This window comes from Rattus norvegicus, chromosome 20, assembly GCF_036323735.1.
Source record: "Rattus norvegicus strain BN/NHsdMcwi chromosome 20, GRCr8, whole genome shotgun sequence".
Taxonomy (NCBI): domain Eukaryota; kingdom Metazoa; phylum Chordata; class Mammalia; order Rodentia; family Muridae; genus Rattus; species Rattus norvegicus.
In genome coordinates, this window is record NC_086038.1 from 2,806,968 (window position 1) to 2,826,582 (window position 19,615).

The window sequence follows — 19,615 nt, forward strand, 5'->3', positions numbered from 1 at the left end:
CACTCCAGAGCCAAAGGCAAACGCATCTCTCAGCTGGAGGCCAACCTAGGCCACAGCGAGTTCCAGGCACCAGGTAGAGTGACACAATCAGATAAAAGATGTCTCAACTACTTCTGCCTACCTGGAAATTACATGTCATTCCTTGAGTGTCACCGCGTCGCAGCATCAGCTGCTCTGGCGTGGGGACCGTCATAACGCTCTACCCGCTCGGGGCAAGGAAGTGACGTCTCCAGCCACACCCCCAAGACAGCAGTACCGCCACGCCCCCTAACCCCAGGCGTCTGCGCACCAGATCCTCCGCGGGGCGGGACGGGGCGGGGTGGAGGGGGGGGTGTATATGGAGAGCCCGCCCATTGGCGGCCCCAAGCCGCCGGAAGCGGAAACAGCACCCGGCGCCTTCGGAGGACTCGTAACTGCCGCCGCGATGCCGAAGGGTCCCAAGCAGCAGCCGCCCGAGCCCGAGTGGATCGGGGACGGCGAAGGCACGAGCCCCGCGGGTGAGTGGGGAGGAGGCTGGAGCGGCCGGGCCGGCGGCGGACTCCATGGAGCGTGGGTCCTGCGCATGTGCGCCGGGGCAGAGGCCGCGTGCCCCGGGCCGTCCTAGAGCCCCGGGAGGCGGACCGGAGACGGGAAGAGCATATGGCACAGAAGGAGGGACGGCAGGACAGGAGCTAGAATTGTTAACTTCTTTCCTACCGGGGTGAGCGAACATGCCTCAAATCGTGTGGGGAGCTCCTAACTGCTCTTGCCTCCCGGAGAGAACCGCTCTTTCGTGGGCCCTAAAGAGAGACTCGGTCCCACTGGATTGCAGCAGGTGCTAGCTTTATGTTAAGGGCTAGGGGTCAGGGTTTACTTTAGTACTCGTGCGATGTGCTGTGGGCATGGAATAAAAGGACAAGAACTCTTAAGGTCACGTCAGTGGGGAGATAGTTTGGTTTGTTTTACTCGAGCATCCTTTTTAAAGACGGTCTCTCAGCCGAGCCTTGGGAGCACACGCCTTTGATCCCAGCACTTGAAAGCAGAGGAAGGCGGATCTCTTGTAGTCTGCCCGGTCTACAAGGTGTCGAGTTGTCTGACAGCCAGGGCTACACAGAGAAACCCTGCGTAGAAGAAGACAAGAAGAATACAGGATCACTCTACATAGACGTAGCTGTCTTGGAACTACTCAGTAGACGGTGCTACTCTCTAAGGCACAGAAATCTGCCTGCCTCTGCCTCCAAAGTTCTGGGATTAAAGGTGTGTGCCAGGATAGATTTAGGAACACCATTTACCAGGCTCTGGCAGTGACTTGTATAATGAAATAGTAAGGAAGTAAAAACTGAAGCATCGCTGACAATCAAGTGCCCGGGCCAGAACTAGAGACTGATTTGTTTGTTTTGGGGTTTTTTTGTGGTGGGTTCTCAATATGTAGCCTGACTAGTCTGGAACTCACTATGTAGGTCAGGCTGGCCTCGAACTCAAAGGGATCCATCTGCCTCTGCCAGTTTGAATGTTGGTGTTAGAGATGTGCACCGACATACCTAGCTGGATAAAAAAAAAATTTTTTTTTTTAGTATTTTTATTGTATGTGTATTGGTGCTTTGCCTTTGTACTGCATCCATGCAGTGCTTTTGGAAGCCAGAAAAGGACGTTGGGTATCCTGGAACTGCAGTTACAGAGGATTGTTAGCTAGGAGTGGAACCCAGATCCTCCAAAAGAGCAGCCAATGCTCTTAACTACTCAACCCTGAAAATATAGAAAAAAGAGAGTGTTAGTATTGGACAGTAAGGTGGAAAGCACTGTTGGCATGCCTTGTCAGAGGAGGGCATCTTCCCCTGAAGCTGGAGTTACAGCTGGTTGCAGACCACCACGTGAGTGCTCGGAATCAAGCCTGGGCCCTTTGAGAGAACAGCAGGTGCTCTAAAGTGCTGAGCCATCTCTCCAGCCTCTGTGTCGGCGTTTTCCTGAGAGAGGAGCACGCCTTGGAGCAAATGTGGACAGTAGACAACCCTGTAGTCAGTTCTCTTTCCAACTTTATGTGGCTCTGGGGATTGAACTTGAGTCCTGGGGCTTGAGCAACAAATGCCTTTACCTTCTGAGCCACCTTTCTAGCCCCAGTGTGTCTTGAAGGCTGAGTTGGAGGTTTGACAAGGACACATTGTTAACTTTCACTGGTGAGAGAAGAGACCTGTCCTAAAGACTTGAGTGTAGTTGAAGATAAGTTCTAGGGAGTGCAGACTGAGTTAGTTGTTTGTTTTTTAAGTGTTAAGTGACATCCAGACCAGATTGCTGGTCCTCCTGAGTGTTTAGGTTTTGCATGTATGTAGTAAGCGGCCTGAGGGATGGGTGCAAGTCTAAACATAACACACACACACTTTTGCTTCATGTATACCTTGTGAGCACAGTTTGGAGGCTTTCTGTTTTGTTTTAATACAAGGTCTAATGTACCCTAGGCTGGCTTTGAACTCAAGTACAGCTAGGGGATGGCCTCGAACGAGCCTAAGCCTTGAAGTGTTGGTATTACAGACTTGAGCCATAATGCCCAGCTCTGAAGTGTAGAATGACCTTGAATTGGCCCACATACTCGACATTGACTGTTTATTTTGAGACAAGGTTTTATTAAGCTGCCCAGGCAGGGCTCAAACTCAGTTCTCCCTCAGCCTCTGTGTTATTTAGATTACAAATACGGCCCCAGAGTGGTAAGCGTTTCTCTGACGTTCAGGACAGCTTCAGGAAAGTGCTAAAGGAGATTGGAAGAGGAGCAGAGAGCAGCACAGTAGCTCTGGTCCTGCTGACCCCGTAATGACACTGTCATACAACTGACGCCCAACTGACAGCCTCAGGGTCATGTGGATCAGTGCATCTGACAGAAGGAATTTAAGGAATGGAGGTATGAGGTCAGCCATGACAGACAGCTCAGGCCTTTAACTCTCTGAATTCAAAGCCAGCCTGATGTACGCAGTGAGCTGCACAGAGAAAACCTGCCCTGAAATTAAGCCAGACCTGTAATTCCAAGTATGCGAGGCTAAAGCAGGAGGGATTACAAGTTCAAGGCCAGCCTAGGCAACTTAGGGAGCCTGCCTCAAAAGGAAAGGAGGAGATAAAGGGCTGGGGGTTCATAAGGACTGTGTAGAATGTCCACAGGAGCTTGAGGGGAAAACACTGCCTGTGCCCTTTGTGGGCCCTACCTCCTGTCAGCTTTAGGACTGACTGTTGTGAAAAGCTTTTAACCTACTTACCTAGTGAGTACTAGGGTCAGGTTGAAAGGTTTTCTGGGTAAGGACAGACTGACGGCAGCAGAGGCTTATATGTCTGGGAGCTGCTCAAGGCCCTGGGAGTAGAGTCCACAGCCTAGGTTGGGGCATGAAGCAGGAAAAATGGGTAAGGATTGTGTTAGTCTATAAGACTATAATGTTGGGGGTGGGGATTTAGCTCAGTGGTAGAGCGCTTGCCTAGGAAGTGCAAGGCCCTGGGTTCGGTCCCCAGCTCCAAAAAAAAAAAAAAAAAAATGTTAAGATTGTTTTCATTATCTCCGGGGGTTTTTTGTTTGGTTTTGGTTTTTTGGCGTTTTTTTTTTTTTTTTTTGGTTTGCTTTGGTTTTGGTTTTTTCCAAAATAGATATTTAGTAAGAGACTATAGAACACAAGGAATTCTGGTCTAAGAATACTCCCAAGAGGATCCTAGTTCAATTCCTATAGCGAAACACTGTCTCTCTAGAACCCCCTTCCTCTCCACCCTTGGGTTCTGCTGTTGCCCCTCCCTTTGCCGCCAGCATAGGGACACTTTAATGCCCGCTAATTAGACTTTCCTCTGATGTCCTTACCCTTGCTCCACTCTAAATGGATGCACGACTTGAAGGTTTTAAGAGTTCATACCAGCAGACTTAACTGTCCCTTAACTGACTAAAAACCTTTCCCTACAACCTGACCATATCCCATTGGCCCACAGTGTCCCAGCTGTACCACAGTGGTTCCAGGTGAATGTTCTTTCTCACAGCTGGTCTGTAGAGAACACTAGCGCCCCCTGTTCCTACCGCTTCTTAGGCTTTACCAGATGCCACCTACAGGGACTGCATGGCACTAGGCTTGAGGCCAGCTTCTTCCTTCCCCACCAAAATGCCTTTTCTTCCCCTTGGAGAAGTTTGGGTTCTTTCTCTGAAAAGATCTGTCTTCCTACAAGCAGCGGAGGAAACCGCAGTCATTAGCTGTTTGCATCCCCACTGCAAGCACTTTCTGACACCTAGTGGCTGATTAATAAATAGGCATCTCTAGGGGCCAGAGAGGTGGCTCAGTGATACCCACATGGTGGCTTACCTGTCACTCCATTTAGACAAGATGGCAGGCACAGTACACATACACACATACAGACAAAGTACTCTCACTCTTGTAAAATAAGTACATCTAAAAAGTGTTTTAAATAAATAGGTGTTTGGAGCCAGGTGGTGGTGGTACATGTCTGCACTGGGAGGCGGAAATGGAGGTGGAGGCGGGGGCAGGCAGATCTCTGAGTTCTAGGCTATCCAGGTCTATCGAGCTAGTTCCAGGACAGCCAAGGCTACACAGTCTGAGATACCCAAAAAAAAAAAAAGGTAATGGGTGTGTAGGTGGACAGAGGGAAGAAGAAACAGTGATTCTGAAAGACCAGTTTGTGGTGGTTCAAAATAGCTTTCCTGGAAGAGCCAACTAAGCTCTGCAGGAAGCGCAGGCTGCTGGGCATTTGTACGAAGCTAATGTTATGATGTCTGTTTAACCTTCCAGACAAAGTAGTGAAGAAAGGCAAAAAAGACAAGAAGACCAAAAAGACGGTGAGAAATTGAGGGTTCAGGAAGAACAATGACCCTGGGTGTTCCCAGGCAGTGTGAATGGACATGGGAGACGGGAAGAGGGAGACCTTGCTAGAAGGGGGTGTGAGTCTGTCACTCGGGGTCAGGGGGCACATGGGCTTATACTGTGGCACTGGGTATCAAAGAATTAACAAAGTTAGAAATTTAAAGAGCAAAGCTGGAGAGATGGCTCAGCCGTTAAGAGCACTGACTGCTCTTCCTGAGATCCTGAGTTCAATTCCCAGCACCCACATGGTGGCTCACAACCATCTGTAATGGGACCCGATACCCTCACCCTCTTCTGGTGTGTCTGAAGTGACAGTGTATTCACATATATATATAAATAAATAAATAAATAAATAAATAAATAAATAAATGTTTTTTTAAAAAATTCCAAGAGCCAAGTTGTGGTGTGTACCTTTAATCTCAGCATTCACTCAGGAGGCAGGACAGGCATATCTGAGTTCTAGGTCAGCCAGGTCTACAGAGTAAGTTCTAGATCAGCCAGAGCTACACGGAGACCCTTTCTCAAGGGGGAAAAATTGAAAAGAGCAAAGACTGCTTTCATACAGTTCTGGAGGTTGAGAAGTATTCGTGGGCTCACAAGTGTGGAGGGGCAGACATTCTTATGTCATCCTGTATATGAACGTAAAAGCCAGTAGTTCATGGGAGCTTTTCCTATGGGCAGGAACCAGGCATGGAAAATTTAAAAACAAACAAACAAACAAAAACCCAAATAAAATGACCTGATGTTTTAAGAGAGGAAATGGGGCAAAGATGGCTGATAGCCTCTGAGCCCCTCACTTGCGCCTTACCCCTTTGTAGTTCTTTGAGGAACTGGCAGTGGAAGACAAGCAAGCCGGGGAAGAGGAGAAACTGCAGAAGGAGAAGGAGCAGCAGCAGCAGCAGCAGGTATCCCTGATGGGCCTCAAGTTCCAGGAATCATGGACCTCACAGCTCCTCTCAGCTGCCCTCAGCCCCTCACAGCTGCCCTCCGCCCCTCTCAGCCCCTCACAGCCGCCCTCAGCCCCTCTCAGCCACCCATAGCCCCTCTCAGCTTCTCTCATGCTATCGTTTCAGCAACAGAAGAAAAAGCGAGACACCAGGAAAGGTCGTCGGAAGAAGGATGTGGATGATGATGATGATGGTGATGAGAGAGTGCTCATGGAGCGCCTTAAGCAGCTGTCTGTGCCAGCCAGTGATGAGGAAGATGAGGGTAAGTGAACTGAGGGGCAAGGGCAGCTTCACTCCATGGTCGGTGGGGAGTGAGACCGAGCTGGCCAGTGGAGGAGCCAGGTGTCTTCTTGACCACTCCCCCTCCCCTGTCATTTCAGTACCTGTCCCCGTGCCCCGAGGACGGAAGAAGGCAAAGGTGAGCTATCAGAAGAGAAGCACAGGGGGTTGGGGATTTAGCTCAGTGGTAGAGCGCATTCAGTCCCCAGCTCTGAAAAAAAAAAGAAAGAAAGAAAAAGAAAAAAGAACAGAAGAGAAGCACAGACCCCCAAGGCAACCAGAGCCCCCCACTGACTTGTGCGACATTTTCCTGTAGGGCGGAAATGTTTTTGAAGCCCTGATTCAGGATGAAAGTGAGGAGGAAAAAGAAGAGGAGGAAGAAAAGCCTGTTCTCAAGCCTGCCAAGCCAGAGAAGAATCGCATCAATAAGGTAAGTGGTGGCTCTGCTGGTTGCGCCTCCTCGTGGGGATACCAGTTTCCCACTCACAAACCACCTCTCCTAAGTCTGTCCTGCTTATGCCGGAGAACTCATCTCTGAAGTCTTCTGCCACTTGGTGCTCTTCAGATTTAAACCCCCTGTCTGTGTGTCCTACAGGCCGTGGCTGAGGAGCCTCCTGGGCTCCGAAATAAAAAGGGAAAGGAGGAGAAATCGAAAGGGAAAGCCAAGGTGAGAGGGGGCGCTGCAGGTGGCAGGGGGCTGCAGGCTGTGCGCACAGCTCCTCTGGGAGCCAGCCCTTCATCCGGCCTGTCTTCTTGTTGTCTCAGAATAAACCGTCTGCTACAGACAGTGAAGGGGAAGATGATGAGGACATGACTAAAGAAAAGGAGCCTCCCAGGCCAGGGAAGGACAAAGACAAAAAGGGAGCTGAGCAGGTTTGTCACTGCCAAGGTAGGGTGGGGGCTCGCTGCTGACCAGAGCAAGAATCGCACACCCAGCATAGTGAGGACAAATGAAGGGCTGTCTGAGCCTGAAGCCAGCCTGATCTACCTACTAAGATAGATCCAGGACTGAGACCCTGCCTCAAGAAACGTACTACTGTAGTTTTAGCTTCCAGTGTCTGCCTGGTGTCTTACGCCTCTGCAGCACTGGGACAGTTTATCTCAGGAGCCACAGGAAGTCAGGGGTCCCGCAGGTCCCGCGGGTCCCGTTCGGTCCACTCACTGGAAGCCATGCCAGATGGAAGAGGCACCAAGCCAGATGGAAGAGGCACCAAGCCAGATGGAAGAGGCACCAAGCCAGATGGAAGAGGCACCAAGCCAGATGGAAGAGGCACCATGCCAGATGGAAGAGGCACCATGCCAGATGGAAGAGGCACCAAGCCAGATGGAAGAGGCACCAAGCCAGATGGAAGAGGCACCAAGCCAGATGGAAGAGGCACCATGCCAGATGGAAGAGGCAGGGCCTGGGGTTGATGGTGTCGGTGCTGGCTGTGCCAGTTCACTGGCACTGCGGTCTAGAACAGTCTTACCGTGTTTCTAGTCTTAAGAACGTACAGTCTTAAGTCTGTCCCTGTTGCTCAACACTTAAAGCATTTCTAGTCTTAGGTCTTGCCGACTAACTCAGGCTGGTGCACACTACACCATCTTTTTAGTTTGGTTTGCTTGGCGTGGCTTGGCGTGGCTTGGTTTGGTTTGGTTTGGTTTGGTTTGGATTTTTGCACATTAGTGACAGAAACTCATATGCTTCCCCTCAGTTACATCTACCGTCTTGGATGTTATAAGCTTTTCCTTTCGTTAGCTACTGCGTGTTTCACCCCAGTGGTTTCTGATGGCAGAGGTTGATTAAGGGCTACGTGCACACGACGAGATGGAGGCTTGGGATAAGCCATCTCCAGATTGGGTGGAGAAGACAGCTCCCTGCCCCAATGGATGCACAGCAGGAATCTGTCGTCGTCGTCGTCATTGTAGTTGTTGTTGTTGTTGTTCTGTGTTTGGTTTTGGTTTTGGTGTGGTTTTTCAAGACAAGATTTCTCATTCCAGCACTTGGACGTCAGAGGCAGGTGGATCTTTGTTAGTTTGAGACCAGCCTGGTCTACAAAGAGAAACATGGGGTGGAAGGTCGGGGACAAGAGCTTCTGTGTATTCCTGCCTGACTTGGAAGCCATTCTGTAGGCTTAAGAAGTCCTTAGTCCTTTTCTTGCTGCTGCTTTTGTTTGGTCATTGCCACTTGTTCTCACAGGGTTCAGAGGAAGAGAAAGAAGAGAAGGAGGGGGAGGTGAAGGCGAATGATCCCTATGCCCACCTTAGCAAAAAGGAAAAGAAAAAGCTGAAGAAACAGGTGAGCCATGGTTCTTGTGGGCTTTGTGGTTTGTAAGACCAGGCTATGAGAAGAGCTTTCAGGGCTGCTTGAAGTGGAGTAGTTGAAAGACAGAAGGACTTACATCCTTCAGTCATGACAATATGAAGCTACTATGTTGTAACATTGAATGTCCTTTCCCTCCTCAGATGGATTATGAACGCCAGGTGGAATCATTAAAGGCAGCTAATGCTGCAGAAAATGACTTCTCTGTGTCCCAGGCAGAGGTGTCTTCCCGCCAGGCAATGTTAGAAAATGCATCTGACATTAAGGTGAGGTCTAAGGGCCCTTGCCCCACTTAGCACTTCAGCAGAAGGCCTGTGAGGGATGAATGAGTAAAGAAAAGGTTCTGCCAGACCGAGCAAAGCCACAGTAGAGCCAATAGACACAGCAGGACCTGTGCTGCAGGGCACAGGGGGAAAGGGAAAACTTCTCATGTGCATGTGGGGTTTTTTCATGTGTTTGTCCTGTGTTCATCCATTCTGTTGGCTGCAGTTGGAAAAGTTCAGCATCTCGGCCCACGGCAAGGAGCTGTTTGTCAATGCTGACCTGTACATCGTGGCTGGCCGCCGCTATGGGCTGGTGGGGCCCAACGGGTAAGAAGATGGTACTGAGGGGAAGGAAGCAGGATGTGATGGCTCTGGGCGGCTGGGTTCTCATGGTTCTTGTTCTCCAGCAAGGGCAAGACCACACTTCTGAAGCACATTGCCAACCGTGCCCTGAGTATCCCCCCTAACATTGATGTGCTGCTGTGCGAGCAGGGTGAGGCTGGGAACTGATTGGGAAAGTGGGGAGGAGAATGGAGTAGCCACTGGCAGGACTGACATCTGCTTCCCCCTCCTGCAGAGGTGGTGGCTGATGAAACACCAGCCGTGCAAGCTGTTCTTCGTGCAGACACAAAGCGACTGAGGTTGCTAGAGGAGGAGAAACGGCTTCAGGGACAGCTGGAGCAGGGGGATGATACTGCCGCTGAGAAACTAGAAAAGGTAGAGGAGATGGCGCAGGGGACACAAGGTAGGCCTTGCGGGTCTGTGGGCCCTTGGACATGTGTCCTCTTCTCCCTCCTCCCAGGTATATGAGGAACTGCGAGCTACTGGGGCAGCAGCTGCAGAGGCCAAGGCACGGCGGATCCTGGCTGGCTTGGGCTTTGACCCTGAGATGCAGAATCGGCCCACACAGAAGTTCTCTGGGGGTTGGCGAATGCGTGTCTCCCTGGCCAGGTGGGCCTTGCCTCCAGTCTCCCAGCTTCTGACTTCCAATCCCTTTTTTCCCACTCTTCCAAGGCCTATGTAGTAAGCAGGTTTCAGGTCAGCCCTTTTTTTTTTTTTTTTTTTTTTTAATTTATTTATTTATATGAGTACTTTGTAGCTGTCTTCAGACACCAGAAGTGGGTATCAGACCCCATCACAGATGGTTGTGAGCCACCATGTGGTTGCTGGGATTTAAGCTCAGGACCTCTGGAGAGCAGTCGGTGCTTTTAACCGCTGAGCCATCTCCAGCCCCTTGAGGCCAACTTTAAACCTCCTTTGCTGAGTGCACTGTGAGGACTTGTGCCATTCTCCATCTTGACCCTATCTAGTAAACTCACTGAGTTCAAATCTCACCGAGCTCTGTCACCCAGAAGCCCTGGGCATGCTGAACAGGTGTCTCCCTTTCCTGACCTCACACTCCTCTCCTCCCTAGGGCACTGTTCATGGAACCCACACTGCTGATGCTGGACGAGCCTACCAATCACCTGGACCTCAATGCCGTCATCTGGCTCAATAAGTGCGCTCGCTGCCCATGGCCTCCATTCCACTCTTCCCCTGTTCCATGCTGTTACCTACTTCCTAGACTCCTCTTCTGCAGCCTCCCCATGTCACTCACACACACCCTCTTCCAACTGCAGCTACCTTCAGGGCTGGAGGAAGACACTGCTGATCGTCTCCCACGACCAGGGCTTTCTGGATGATGTCTGCACCGATATCATCCACCTGGACACTCAGCGGCTCCATTACTACAGGGGCAATTACAGTAAGCACGCTTCTCCCAGTGATGGAGCCCGAGTAGCCGGCCCTGGACATGGTGATGAGCTCTCTCTTCAACACCTCCATGAATGGCTTCTCTCTCTCCCCAACACCTCTGTCCCTGGTTGTTCCACCCCAGTGACCTTCAAGAAGATGTACCAGCAGAAGCAGAAGGAGCTGCTGAAGCAGTACGAGAAACAGGAGAAGAAGCTGAAGGAGCTGAAGGCTGGGGGCAAGTCCACCAAGCAAGCGGAAAAGCAAACAAAGGAAGTCCTGACTCGAAAACAGCAGAAATGCCGAAGGAAAAACCAGGATGAGGAGTCTCAGGATCCCCCTGAGCTTCTGAAGCGCCCCAGGGAGTACACTGTGCGATTCACCTTCCCAGACCCCCCACCTCTCAGCCCACCTGTCCTGGGGCTGCATGGTGAGTGGCCGCTTAGAGCCCTGAATACCCTCCACTCTGCCAAGCCTGCAGCCCTTTCCTGGGAGGCCACACATTTAGGGTGACTAGGAAAATTATAAATGGCTTGTTTTTCTCAGGTGTGACGTTTGGCTACGAGGGGCAGAAGCCACTCTTTAAGAACCTGGATTTCGGCATCGACATGGACTCCCGAAGTGAGTTGGTTGGCCATGGGTGACTTGGGATGTGGAGCATGAGTCTCAGGATTTAAGCTGTTCCTCTGACCACTGGTCCGGTCTCCTTCCAGTTTGCATTGTGGGTCCCAATGGTGTGGGGAAGAGCACACTACTCCTGTTGCTGACTGGCAAGCTGACACCGGTGAGTCCAGCATGGTGCCAGGGACAGTGTGTCCTTGTAGACTGATGAGAAGTGTGTAAGCTGGAGGGCACACGCAGAGATGGACTTCGGGGCTTTCTCAGGCGTCCACACTGTTTGCCAGCAGCATAGGGTGGAAGCTCTGCACCGCACACCTGGTGTAGACTTGTCCTTTGGGTTATAATTCACGCTGTGTCCTCAGGGCCCTGCTGAGTTACCCAGAGGGCCTCAGATTTGCTGTCCTCTTCACTTTCTTAGCTTCTTAAGTAGCTGAGATTTCAGGACTGTGCCACCCACCCAGCTTCATTTGCAGTAACTGTAAGGGAAACTGTTGTCCTCCATCCCCTTCCAGTCCCCTCCCCCTCAGTCCCCTCCCTCTTCAGGGTCCTCCATCCTCCTTCAGAGCCCCCAGTCCCTGAGTACCTATTTTTCCCTTTCTTTCACTTATGTATGCCCAACCCAGCCCTGATGTTTGTTTGTCTCTGAGAAACCCTGGTATTTGGTTCTCTTTGAAAACTTTGAGATTAGACCTAGTAGTGCCCACTCAATAAACTCTGCACAGGGGAGGCTGAGACAGGAGGATTGCTGTGAATTCAAAGCCAGCCTGAGCTGCAGAGTGAGGCTTTGTCCAAAAAAGAAAAGAGAAACTGAACTTTGGTGCCTCCCCCTCCCATCCTGCTCTCACCCTTGTTTTTCCTTGCAGACCAACGGGGAAATGAGGAAGAACCATCGGCTGGTAAGCTGGCCTTGGGAACTGGCGTGGAAGTCAGGCAGGAAGCAGGCAGGAGACTCTTGACTGACCGCCTCCCTGTGTTTTCGGGCAGAAAATCGGCTTCTTTAACCAGCAGTATGCAGAGCAGCTGCACATGGAGGAGACGCCCACCGAGTACCTGCAGCGGGGCTTCAACCTGCCCTATCAGGATGCCCGGAAGTGCTTGGGCCGCTTCGGCCTGGAGAGCCACGCCCACACCATCCAGATCTGCAAACTCTCGGGTACCGCCATTCTGGGGCTCTCTCTGGAAGCTGGAGGGAGTGCAGCGCAGATGGGGAGCCTGTGTCCCAAGTGCATCCATAGGGTTGCCCTTTTGCAGGCAGGGGCAGGCGTCTCAGTGTTGTTCCTTTTGTGGCAGGCGGGCAGAAAGCCCGAGTTGTGTTTGCGGAGCTGGCCTGTCGGGAGCCTGATGTCCTCATCTTGGTGAGTGGGCAGCCATAGAAGGGTTTGAGGGTTAGAGCTGTAAATGCAGCTGCTGCGGTGCTCTGCCATGGACCTCTTCCTTCTCCACAGGATGAACCAACCAATAACTTGGACATAGAGTCCATCGATGCCCTGGGAGAGGCCATCAACGAGTACAAGGGAGGTGAGTGCGCAGACAGAGCGGCAGCCAGAGTGTGCTGGGGCTCTCCTCCTCCACTCCTGACCCCCTTTCCTCATCTGTTCTTTCTTCTTCCTCCAAAGCTGTGATCGTTGTCAGCCATGATGCACGCCTCATCACAGAAACCAACTGCCAGTTGTGGGTCGTGGAGGAGCAGAGTGTCAGTCAAATTGATGGTGACTTTGATGACTACAAGCGAGAGGTGTTGGAGGCCCTGGGTGAAGTCATGGTCAACCGACCTCGGGATTGAGTTCTTCTGGAAGCCTGCTGTGACAAGCTCCTATGGCTGGAATCTAGGCCATCTCTTTATCCACCAAGAAGCCTGCTGTGTCTGCTGCCAGCTGCAGCCACATGGGCCAAGAAGGTGGCGTGTTGCCTTGATGTGTGTGAGAGCATCCTTCCATGTGAACTGTGTCCTTCTCACTGAAGGACTGTGTTCCCTTGAGGTAACTGAGCTGGCTTGCCCACACTGGCTTAGTCTCTATTCAGACAGGTGACCTTTGCTGTGGTGGGTTCCCCTCAGACCTAATTAAGGTGGCCTCTTGTCTCGAGACTTTTGCCACTCAGAACTGACCCTGGTCCCTCCTTTTGGAAGGGTACTACTGACTCGCTGACATAAACAGCCAGAACCTCAGGGCTGGAGGCAAGTGTCTGAGACCTGTACTGTCTCACCCAAGATCTGGTGCCTGTGATCCCTTGTCTCATGGGGACTTGAGGGCAGGAAAGGAAGCTCCTGAACTGAAGTCTCCTTTACAAGGGAGGAATAAAGGAGTGGGTGCTGATACATGTTCCTGTGTGGTGCTTCTTTGACTTTCGTGTCCCTCCTCTTCAGCCAGTGCTTGTCCTCCCTACCTCATGGTTGTGAAAGAGACCAGACCAGCCCTGTGAGTGAACCCTTTGACTCGTAAGACCTGCAGAGCATGCTGGAATAGTCACACGTAACTCCAGCACTCCAGGAAGTACAGGGGAGGACTTAAATGACTCTAGTGAGTTAAAAAGAGACCTTTGAAAATAGACAGAGCAGGGTTGGGGATTTAGCTCAGTGGTAGAGCGCTTGAAGTGCTTGCCTAGCAAGCGCAAGGCCCTGGGTTTGGTCCCCAGCTCCGAAAAAAAAAAAAAAAGAAAGAAAATAGAGCCCTTCTCCAGACCTGATATGGAGAGAAACACTTAGAGCTGAAGAGCTGATCAGTGCACAGCTGGTGGACTCGCTCATCCGCTCACTTAGATATGGGTGGAAATCACCCTCACAGAGGAAAAGCATGAAGATGGGACAGGAGACATCACCTAACATCCCTAGTTAAAACAGGGAGTCCTGAGGGGGACAGCATTGGTGGGCCCAGTGCTCTGTTACAGAACTGAGGTAATAGAACCAAAGGAGACAAGGGCAAGATGGGACAGACAGACAGATGGACAGAAACCGCTATGTGTGACTTGTTGAGGGGAAAGAATGGCATGTCATTTCAAAGGTGAATATGGATCCAGTTCGGGGAAATTATTTTCCATCCAAACTAAGTAACGTAGACAATGAAGCACAGATTCGTATCAGGAGAGTACAGTGAGCAGGCTCTTGAACATGCCCCCCTTTCTGAAGGGATTTGACAGCTGGTCACCATGGAGCACTGACCAGGTGGCTGTGCACCAATGTGTGTGCGACACTGCACCCTCTAAATGAGACAACGCAGAAATTTATGGAGTATTAGTTGGTGAATACCAAAAGCATGCCTGCGAAGCCTGGTGGATTGGGCCCAGCACTCCAAAGGCAGAGCCAGGCCGATCTCTGAGTTCAAAACCAACCTGGCCTACACATTGAGTTCCAAAACAGCTAAGGCTGCTCAGAGAAACCCTGTCTTAAAAAAAAACCTTAGACATGAAGAGTGTATGTGTGTGTGTCTAGTTGGACAGTCTAGCAAAGCCCAGCTGGCTTGGAACTCACTAAACACTTGAGGTTCTCCACCAGTCTGTTTCTCCCATGAACATACTATATTTGTAGAGTCACTACTAACATGTTCAACTGAACACAGACGGGATCTTGTCCCTCAAGAAAATAGTCATAACCTTTGATTTATGAGCTGAATTTTATTTAATGTTGATTTGAGACAGTCTTACTAAGTGAATCTGGCTACCCTGGGACTCCCTGTGTAAACCAGGCTGGCCTTCAACTCACAGATCTGCCTGGTTGCAGCAGCCCTGCCCCACTGCATTAGGATGCACAGCTATACAATTTAAACACCTGCAGCTAAGAAGTAACTTCCTTACAATGAGAATCATGGGAACCTTGTTTTTCGTAAAGTAGTCATCCTATAGTCCAGGCTAACCTCAGTAATTAGCTCCAGCCAGCCCATTGCACCACTTGAAGGTGGGCCTCAGAAGTGGCTCCAGGTGATTCACTCTTAAGGGTACATATTCTTAAAAATCAAAACTTTATGACCTAAAGGGATAGCACAGTGGTTAAGAGTCCTTGCTGCTCTTCCAGAGGATCTGCTTTCTCAGCATCTGTGCTGTGCAGCTCAGCACCTGCCTGTAGCTCCAGCTTTAGGGGGTCCAAGGGTAGGTACCAGCATTCACGCCTATAACTCCACGCGGATATACATAAATAAAAATACTTTGTCTGGGTCACTGTTCTACTGTGTAGTGACAGGTTTTTTTGTTTTTTTGTTTCTCTTTTTTTTTTTTTTTTTTTTTAAAACAGTTTCTTTTTTTTTTTTTTTTTTCGGAGCTGGGGACCGAACCCAGGGCCTTGCGCTTCCTAGGTAAGCGCTCTACCACTGAGCTAAATCCCCAGCCTGTTTCTCTTTTTTTGTTGTTTTGTTTGTTTGTTGTTTTGGAGTTCTTGGTTTCCTTAAAAAAACACAAATAGGGGGTGCTGGAGAGATAGCTCAATGGTTAAGAGCACTGACTGCTCTTCCAAAGGTCCTGAGTTCAAATCCCAGCAATCACATGTTGGCTCACATATATAATGAGATCTGATGCCCTCTTCTGGTGTGTTTGAAGACAGCTACAATGTACTTATATATAATAAATAAATCTTTAAAACACACACACACGGGCTGGGGATTTAGCTTAGTGGTAGAGCGCTTGCCTAGCAAGAGCAAGGCCCTGGGTTCGGTCCCCAGCTCCGAAAAACAGAAAAGTAAAACACACACACACACACACACACACAAAATAGGGCTGGAGAGATGGCTCAAAGTCTGCTCCTCCGGAGGTCCTGGGTTCAATTCCCAGCCACCACATGGTGGCTCCCAACCATCTATATGAGATCTGGTTCCCTCTTCTGGCCTGCAGGCAGAACACTAAAAAAAAATGAAAGTAAAATGTTTTCGTTTGAATCTCAGGTGTGGGGCTATGGGGCTGCTTTGCAGCAGCTGACTGTGATTTGCCTCGTACTCTTTTTTTTTTTTTTTTGGTTCTTTTTTTCGGAGCTGGGGACCGAACCCAGGGCCTTGCGCTTCCTAGGCAAGTGCTCTACCACTGAGCTAAATCCCCAGCCCTTGCCTCGTACTCTTAACAGGCGAGGGCATGATTTTGCCAACTGCAAGTAGTTTCTGCGATGGTATGACATTTGGAATTCTGGGAACTTTCCAGAGGGCGTATAAGTATGGGTTGTTGGTTGGTTGTCGAATAGTCGTATGCAAGGAAGAAACAACCAGAAGAAATTAAATATTCTGACGGCAAAGAGCAAACTTCTCCCAAGGAACTCAATGCCCCTAATCAGCAAGTAACTTAATGATAATATCACCCCCTCTCCAACTCCTGACTTTATTCAGGGGTCTCTCCTTTCCTCCCTATCCTAATGTTAGGGGGTCGAAAGGGTGGAAGGAAAACCCGCAGTAGCAAAAGACAGTTTATACAGTTTTAGGGAAGAGACACCATGACCTCAGCAACTCTTATAAAAGAAAGCATTTAACTGGGGCTGGCTTAAGAGTTTCAGAGTTTAGTTCATTTTGGCAGCAGGCGTGGTGAGCACAGTACTGGAGTTAAAAAAACTACACCTTAGTCCACAAGCAGCAGGAAAAGAGAAAGCCACTGGGCTTTTTTTTTTTTTTTTTTCTCGTAGCTGGGGACCAAACCCAAGGGCCTTGCGCTTGCTAGGCAAGCGCTCTACCACTGATCTAAATCCCCAGCCCCTGGCTTTTAAAACCCCAAAGTCCACTCCTGGTGACATACTCACTCCAATAAGGCCACACCCAAAAAACTTATGATCTTTTCAGATAGTTTTACTCCCTGGTGACTAAATTCAAATATATGAGCCTATGGGGACCATTCTTATTCAAGCCTCATCTTTAGAAACACACTTTTTCTTTCTTTCTTTCTTTTTTTTTTTTTTTTTTTTTTTTTTTTTGAGGCATGGTTTCTCTGTGTAGCCCTGTCTGTCTGTAACTCACTCTGTAGACCAGGCTGGCCTTGAACTCAGAGATCCTCCTGCCTCTCTCTGCCTCCAAGTGCTGGGCTTAAAGGCATTTGCTGCCATCACCACTTGGCCTAAAAACAAAAATGTGACTCAGTAGCACTGGAATATTTGTTACAAGGGCCAAGACTCAGTGGTGCTGATAGAGGAGTTTGTCCCCAGGCTCAGACTAGCAAGGGAAGACAGGCACTGCAGGCAGGCAAAAAGAAAAGGGGAAGGAGTCACCAGGAATGGGGATCTCAAAACTCTTGAGTAGGTTCAAAGTTGCAAAACAACCAACCAACTGGCAGGTTAGAGCATTCTAAGCAAGGCATGGCTGGTCTGGTAGGGGGCTTGAGCAGAGTCAAGGCACACAGGACTTCATGCTAGAGTTTTGGAGAGCCTGAATTGATCTAGTTTTCAATATATACATGTATATGTGTGTATATATATATTACATATGTATACACACACACACACATATAAATGTGTTTATTGGATGAGGGGTATACACATCCTGGTGTGTATACAGAAAAATCAGAGAACTTCCAAGAATCATTTCTCTCCTTCTGCCATGTGATCAATCTCAGGTCTCCGGGTCTGGCAGCAGTCACCTCTACCTCCTGAGCCCAACCTCACTGACCCTGGCTTTATTTTTATAATTGTTCTGGGTAAAGGGTGGGGATAGAGCTGGGACAGATCCCAGGAAGCTTTCTGTAAGGGAGAAGATGGAGATTCAGACATTTTCAAGTGAAAGGGGGTGGGGTAGGGGGGCAGGTGGAAGGCACTCACAGTGAGTGGGAACTCCTCAGAGCCTTGATACCTGAAAATATTTTTTTGGTCATGGTAAGGGGCGGGGGGTCAAAATGGGGTTTCTCTTTGTAGCCTTGGCTGTCTCAGAACTCATTCTGTAGACCAGTCTGACTTTATTGCTAGCTGTCCTGGGTAGAGACAGCAGACCTTGGTAATAACTTTTTTTCACTTCAGTTTAGGCTGGGTATGGTGGCCCACATCTTTAATCCCAGCACTTGGGAGGGGGCAGAGATAGGATCTCTGTAAGCTTGAGGCCAGGCTGTTCTACATAGTGGGCTCCAGAACAGCCAGGGTTACACAGAGAGATCCTGTCTTAGACAGACAGACGGATAACAAAAGCCACCCACATTATTTTCACTTTATTATGTATATGGGTATTTTACCTACATGCATGACTTGGCACCAATTGGGTGTCCACGGAGACCAGAAGAAGGTGGGTCCCCTGGAACTGGAGTTGGAGTTATAGACCATTGTGAGCCACTATGTGGGTGCTAGGGCTCAAACCCAGGTCCACTGGAAAAGCAGCAGCCAATGCCCTAGTTTGTTTGTTTGTTTGTTTGTTTGTTTGTTTGTTTAAACCTTGGATCATCCAGCTAGGGGCACGAAAGGCAGGCATATAGAATGAGGAGGCTTCAGAGTTGAAGGTGGAGTGGAGCATTTGGGTGAAGTTCCTAGGAAACCAGGATGTGGAGTCTTGGTTTTTGTAGCTGTGCTACAAAATTTAAGGGGGCTGGAGAGGCGGCTCAGCGGTTAAGAGCACTGACTGCTCTTCCAGAGATCCTGGGTTCAAATCCCAGCAACCACATGGCGGCTCACAAACCCCCCCACCCCTCCCCGTAATGGAATCCGATGCCCTCTTCTGGTGTGTCTGAAGACAGCGAGACAGTGAACTCATATACATAAAACAAATAACAAATCTTTAAAGAAGGGGTTTAATCAGATTACAGCCAGTCATGGTGAGGGGATCCAGGCATCTGGAGCTGGAGGCAGCTGGTCACATCATGTCTAACCAACCAACGAGGAATGAACGCAAGCTTGTGTTCAGCTGCGTTCATCTGGTCAGATAGTTCGTGCGTGCTTAGGGAATGCTGCCATCTGGTAGGTCAGCAGTCTTCCCATCTCAATAGAAGACAATCGCTCAGATACGCTCGTGGGGGCTCATCTCCCAGAGGTGGCTGACTGTTGCCATCAGTTCACACAGATGTGCCTCCTGTATCAGAAAGTCGTTGTACTGCTAGGCCCAGGGCAAAGTGAGACAAGTGGTGAGGAAGCACAGACAAGAGGAGGAGAAAGACAGGTTCTCGACTCGGTCAAGAAACCATCCCATTGCACCTGGAATACAGAGCGAGATCCAGGACAGCCTGAAGGAGAGGGTAGAGTAGATGTGCTCAGGCTGTCCTTCTAACAGGGAAAAAAGAAAAAAAGTCATGCTCACGTATATATAAATGTCCAACTCCAGGGGTTGGGGATTTGGCTCAGTGGTAGAGCGCTTGCCTAGCAAGCACAAAGCCCTGGGTTCGGTCCCCAGCTCCGAAAAAATAAAAAAAAAATGTCCAACTCCAGGCTCTGGTGTTTATAGTTACATGTATGGTCATACCCAGATTTGTTTTAATTTAAAGTTTTCTTGGGCTGGAGAGATGGCTCAGTGGTTAAGAGCACTGACTGCTCTAACAGAGGTCCTAAGTTCATTTCCCAGCAACCACATGGTGGCTCACAACCATCTGCAACGGGGATCTGGTGCCCTCTTCTGGTGTGTTTGAAGATGGCAACAGTGTACTCATAAATAAATAAATCTTAAAAAAATTTTTTTTTCTCATTTTTACTTATGTATCTGTATGTGAACATGCACACGGGGGTTAGGGGGAGGCGCAAAGGCCAAAGAGGGCTTCGGATTCTCTAGAGCTGGGGTTCCAGGCAGTTGTGAGCCACTTAAT

The 19,615-nt window shown here is 49.6% G+C and overlaps 1 protein-coding gene and 1 non-coding gene across 3 annotated transcripts; both read left to right on the top strand.

The window, feature by feature from the left end:
- The first annotated feature begins 347 nt into the window (after window positions 1-347).
- On the top strand, window positions 348-13,273 carry Abcf1 (ATP binding cassette subfamily F member 1). 2 transcript variants are annotated; one of them, NM_001109883.2, is made up of 24 exons: window positions 392-497; window positions 4,737-4,783; window positions 5,627-5,713; window positions 5,882-6,017; window positions 6,136-6,173; window positions 6,351-6,464; window positions 6,630-6,701; window positions 6,800-6,907; window positions 8,214-8,312; window positions 8,480-8,602; window positions 8,826-8,926; window positions 9,007-9,092; window positions 9,177-9,316; window positions 9,402-9,550; window positions 10,014-10,097; window positions 10,219-10,343; window positions 10,476-10,760; window positions 10,877-10,951; window positions 11,044-11,114; window positions 11,815-11,847; window positions 11,936-12,104; window positions 12,242-12,306; window positions 12,397-12,469; window positions 12,568-13,273. In NM_001109883.2, exons 1-24 carry the CDS (start codon window positions 425-427, stop codon window positions 12,732-12,734), a joined length of 2,520 nt encoding a protein of 839 aa, NP_001103353.1. In that variant the 5' UTR covers window positions 392-424; the 3' UTR covers window positions 12,735-13,273. The 2 variants fall into 2 exon arrangements, with proteins under 2 accessions (XP_017457272.1, NP_001103353.1); XM_017601783.3 differs by lacking the exon at window positions 4,737-4,783 and having other exon boundaries at window positions 348-497; window positions 12,568-13,270.
- Mir877 (microRNA 877) lies at window positions 9,317-9,401 on the top strand. Its single transcript, NR_032258.1, has one exon. It is a non-coding gene; the product is annotated as a microRNA 877 (primary transcript).
- Window positions 13,274-19,615: the final 6,342 nt, after the last annotated feature.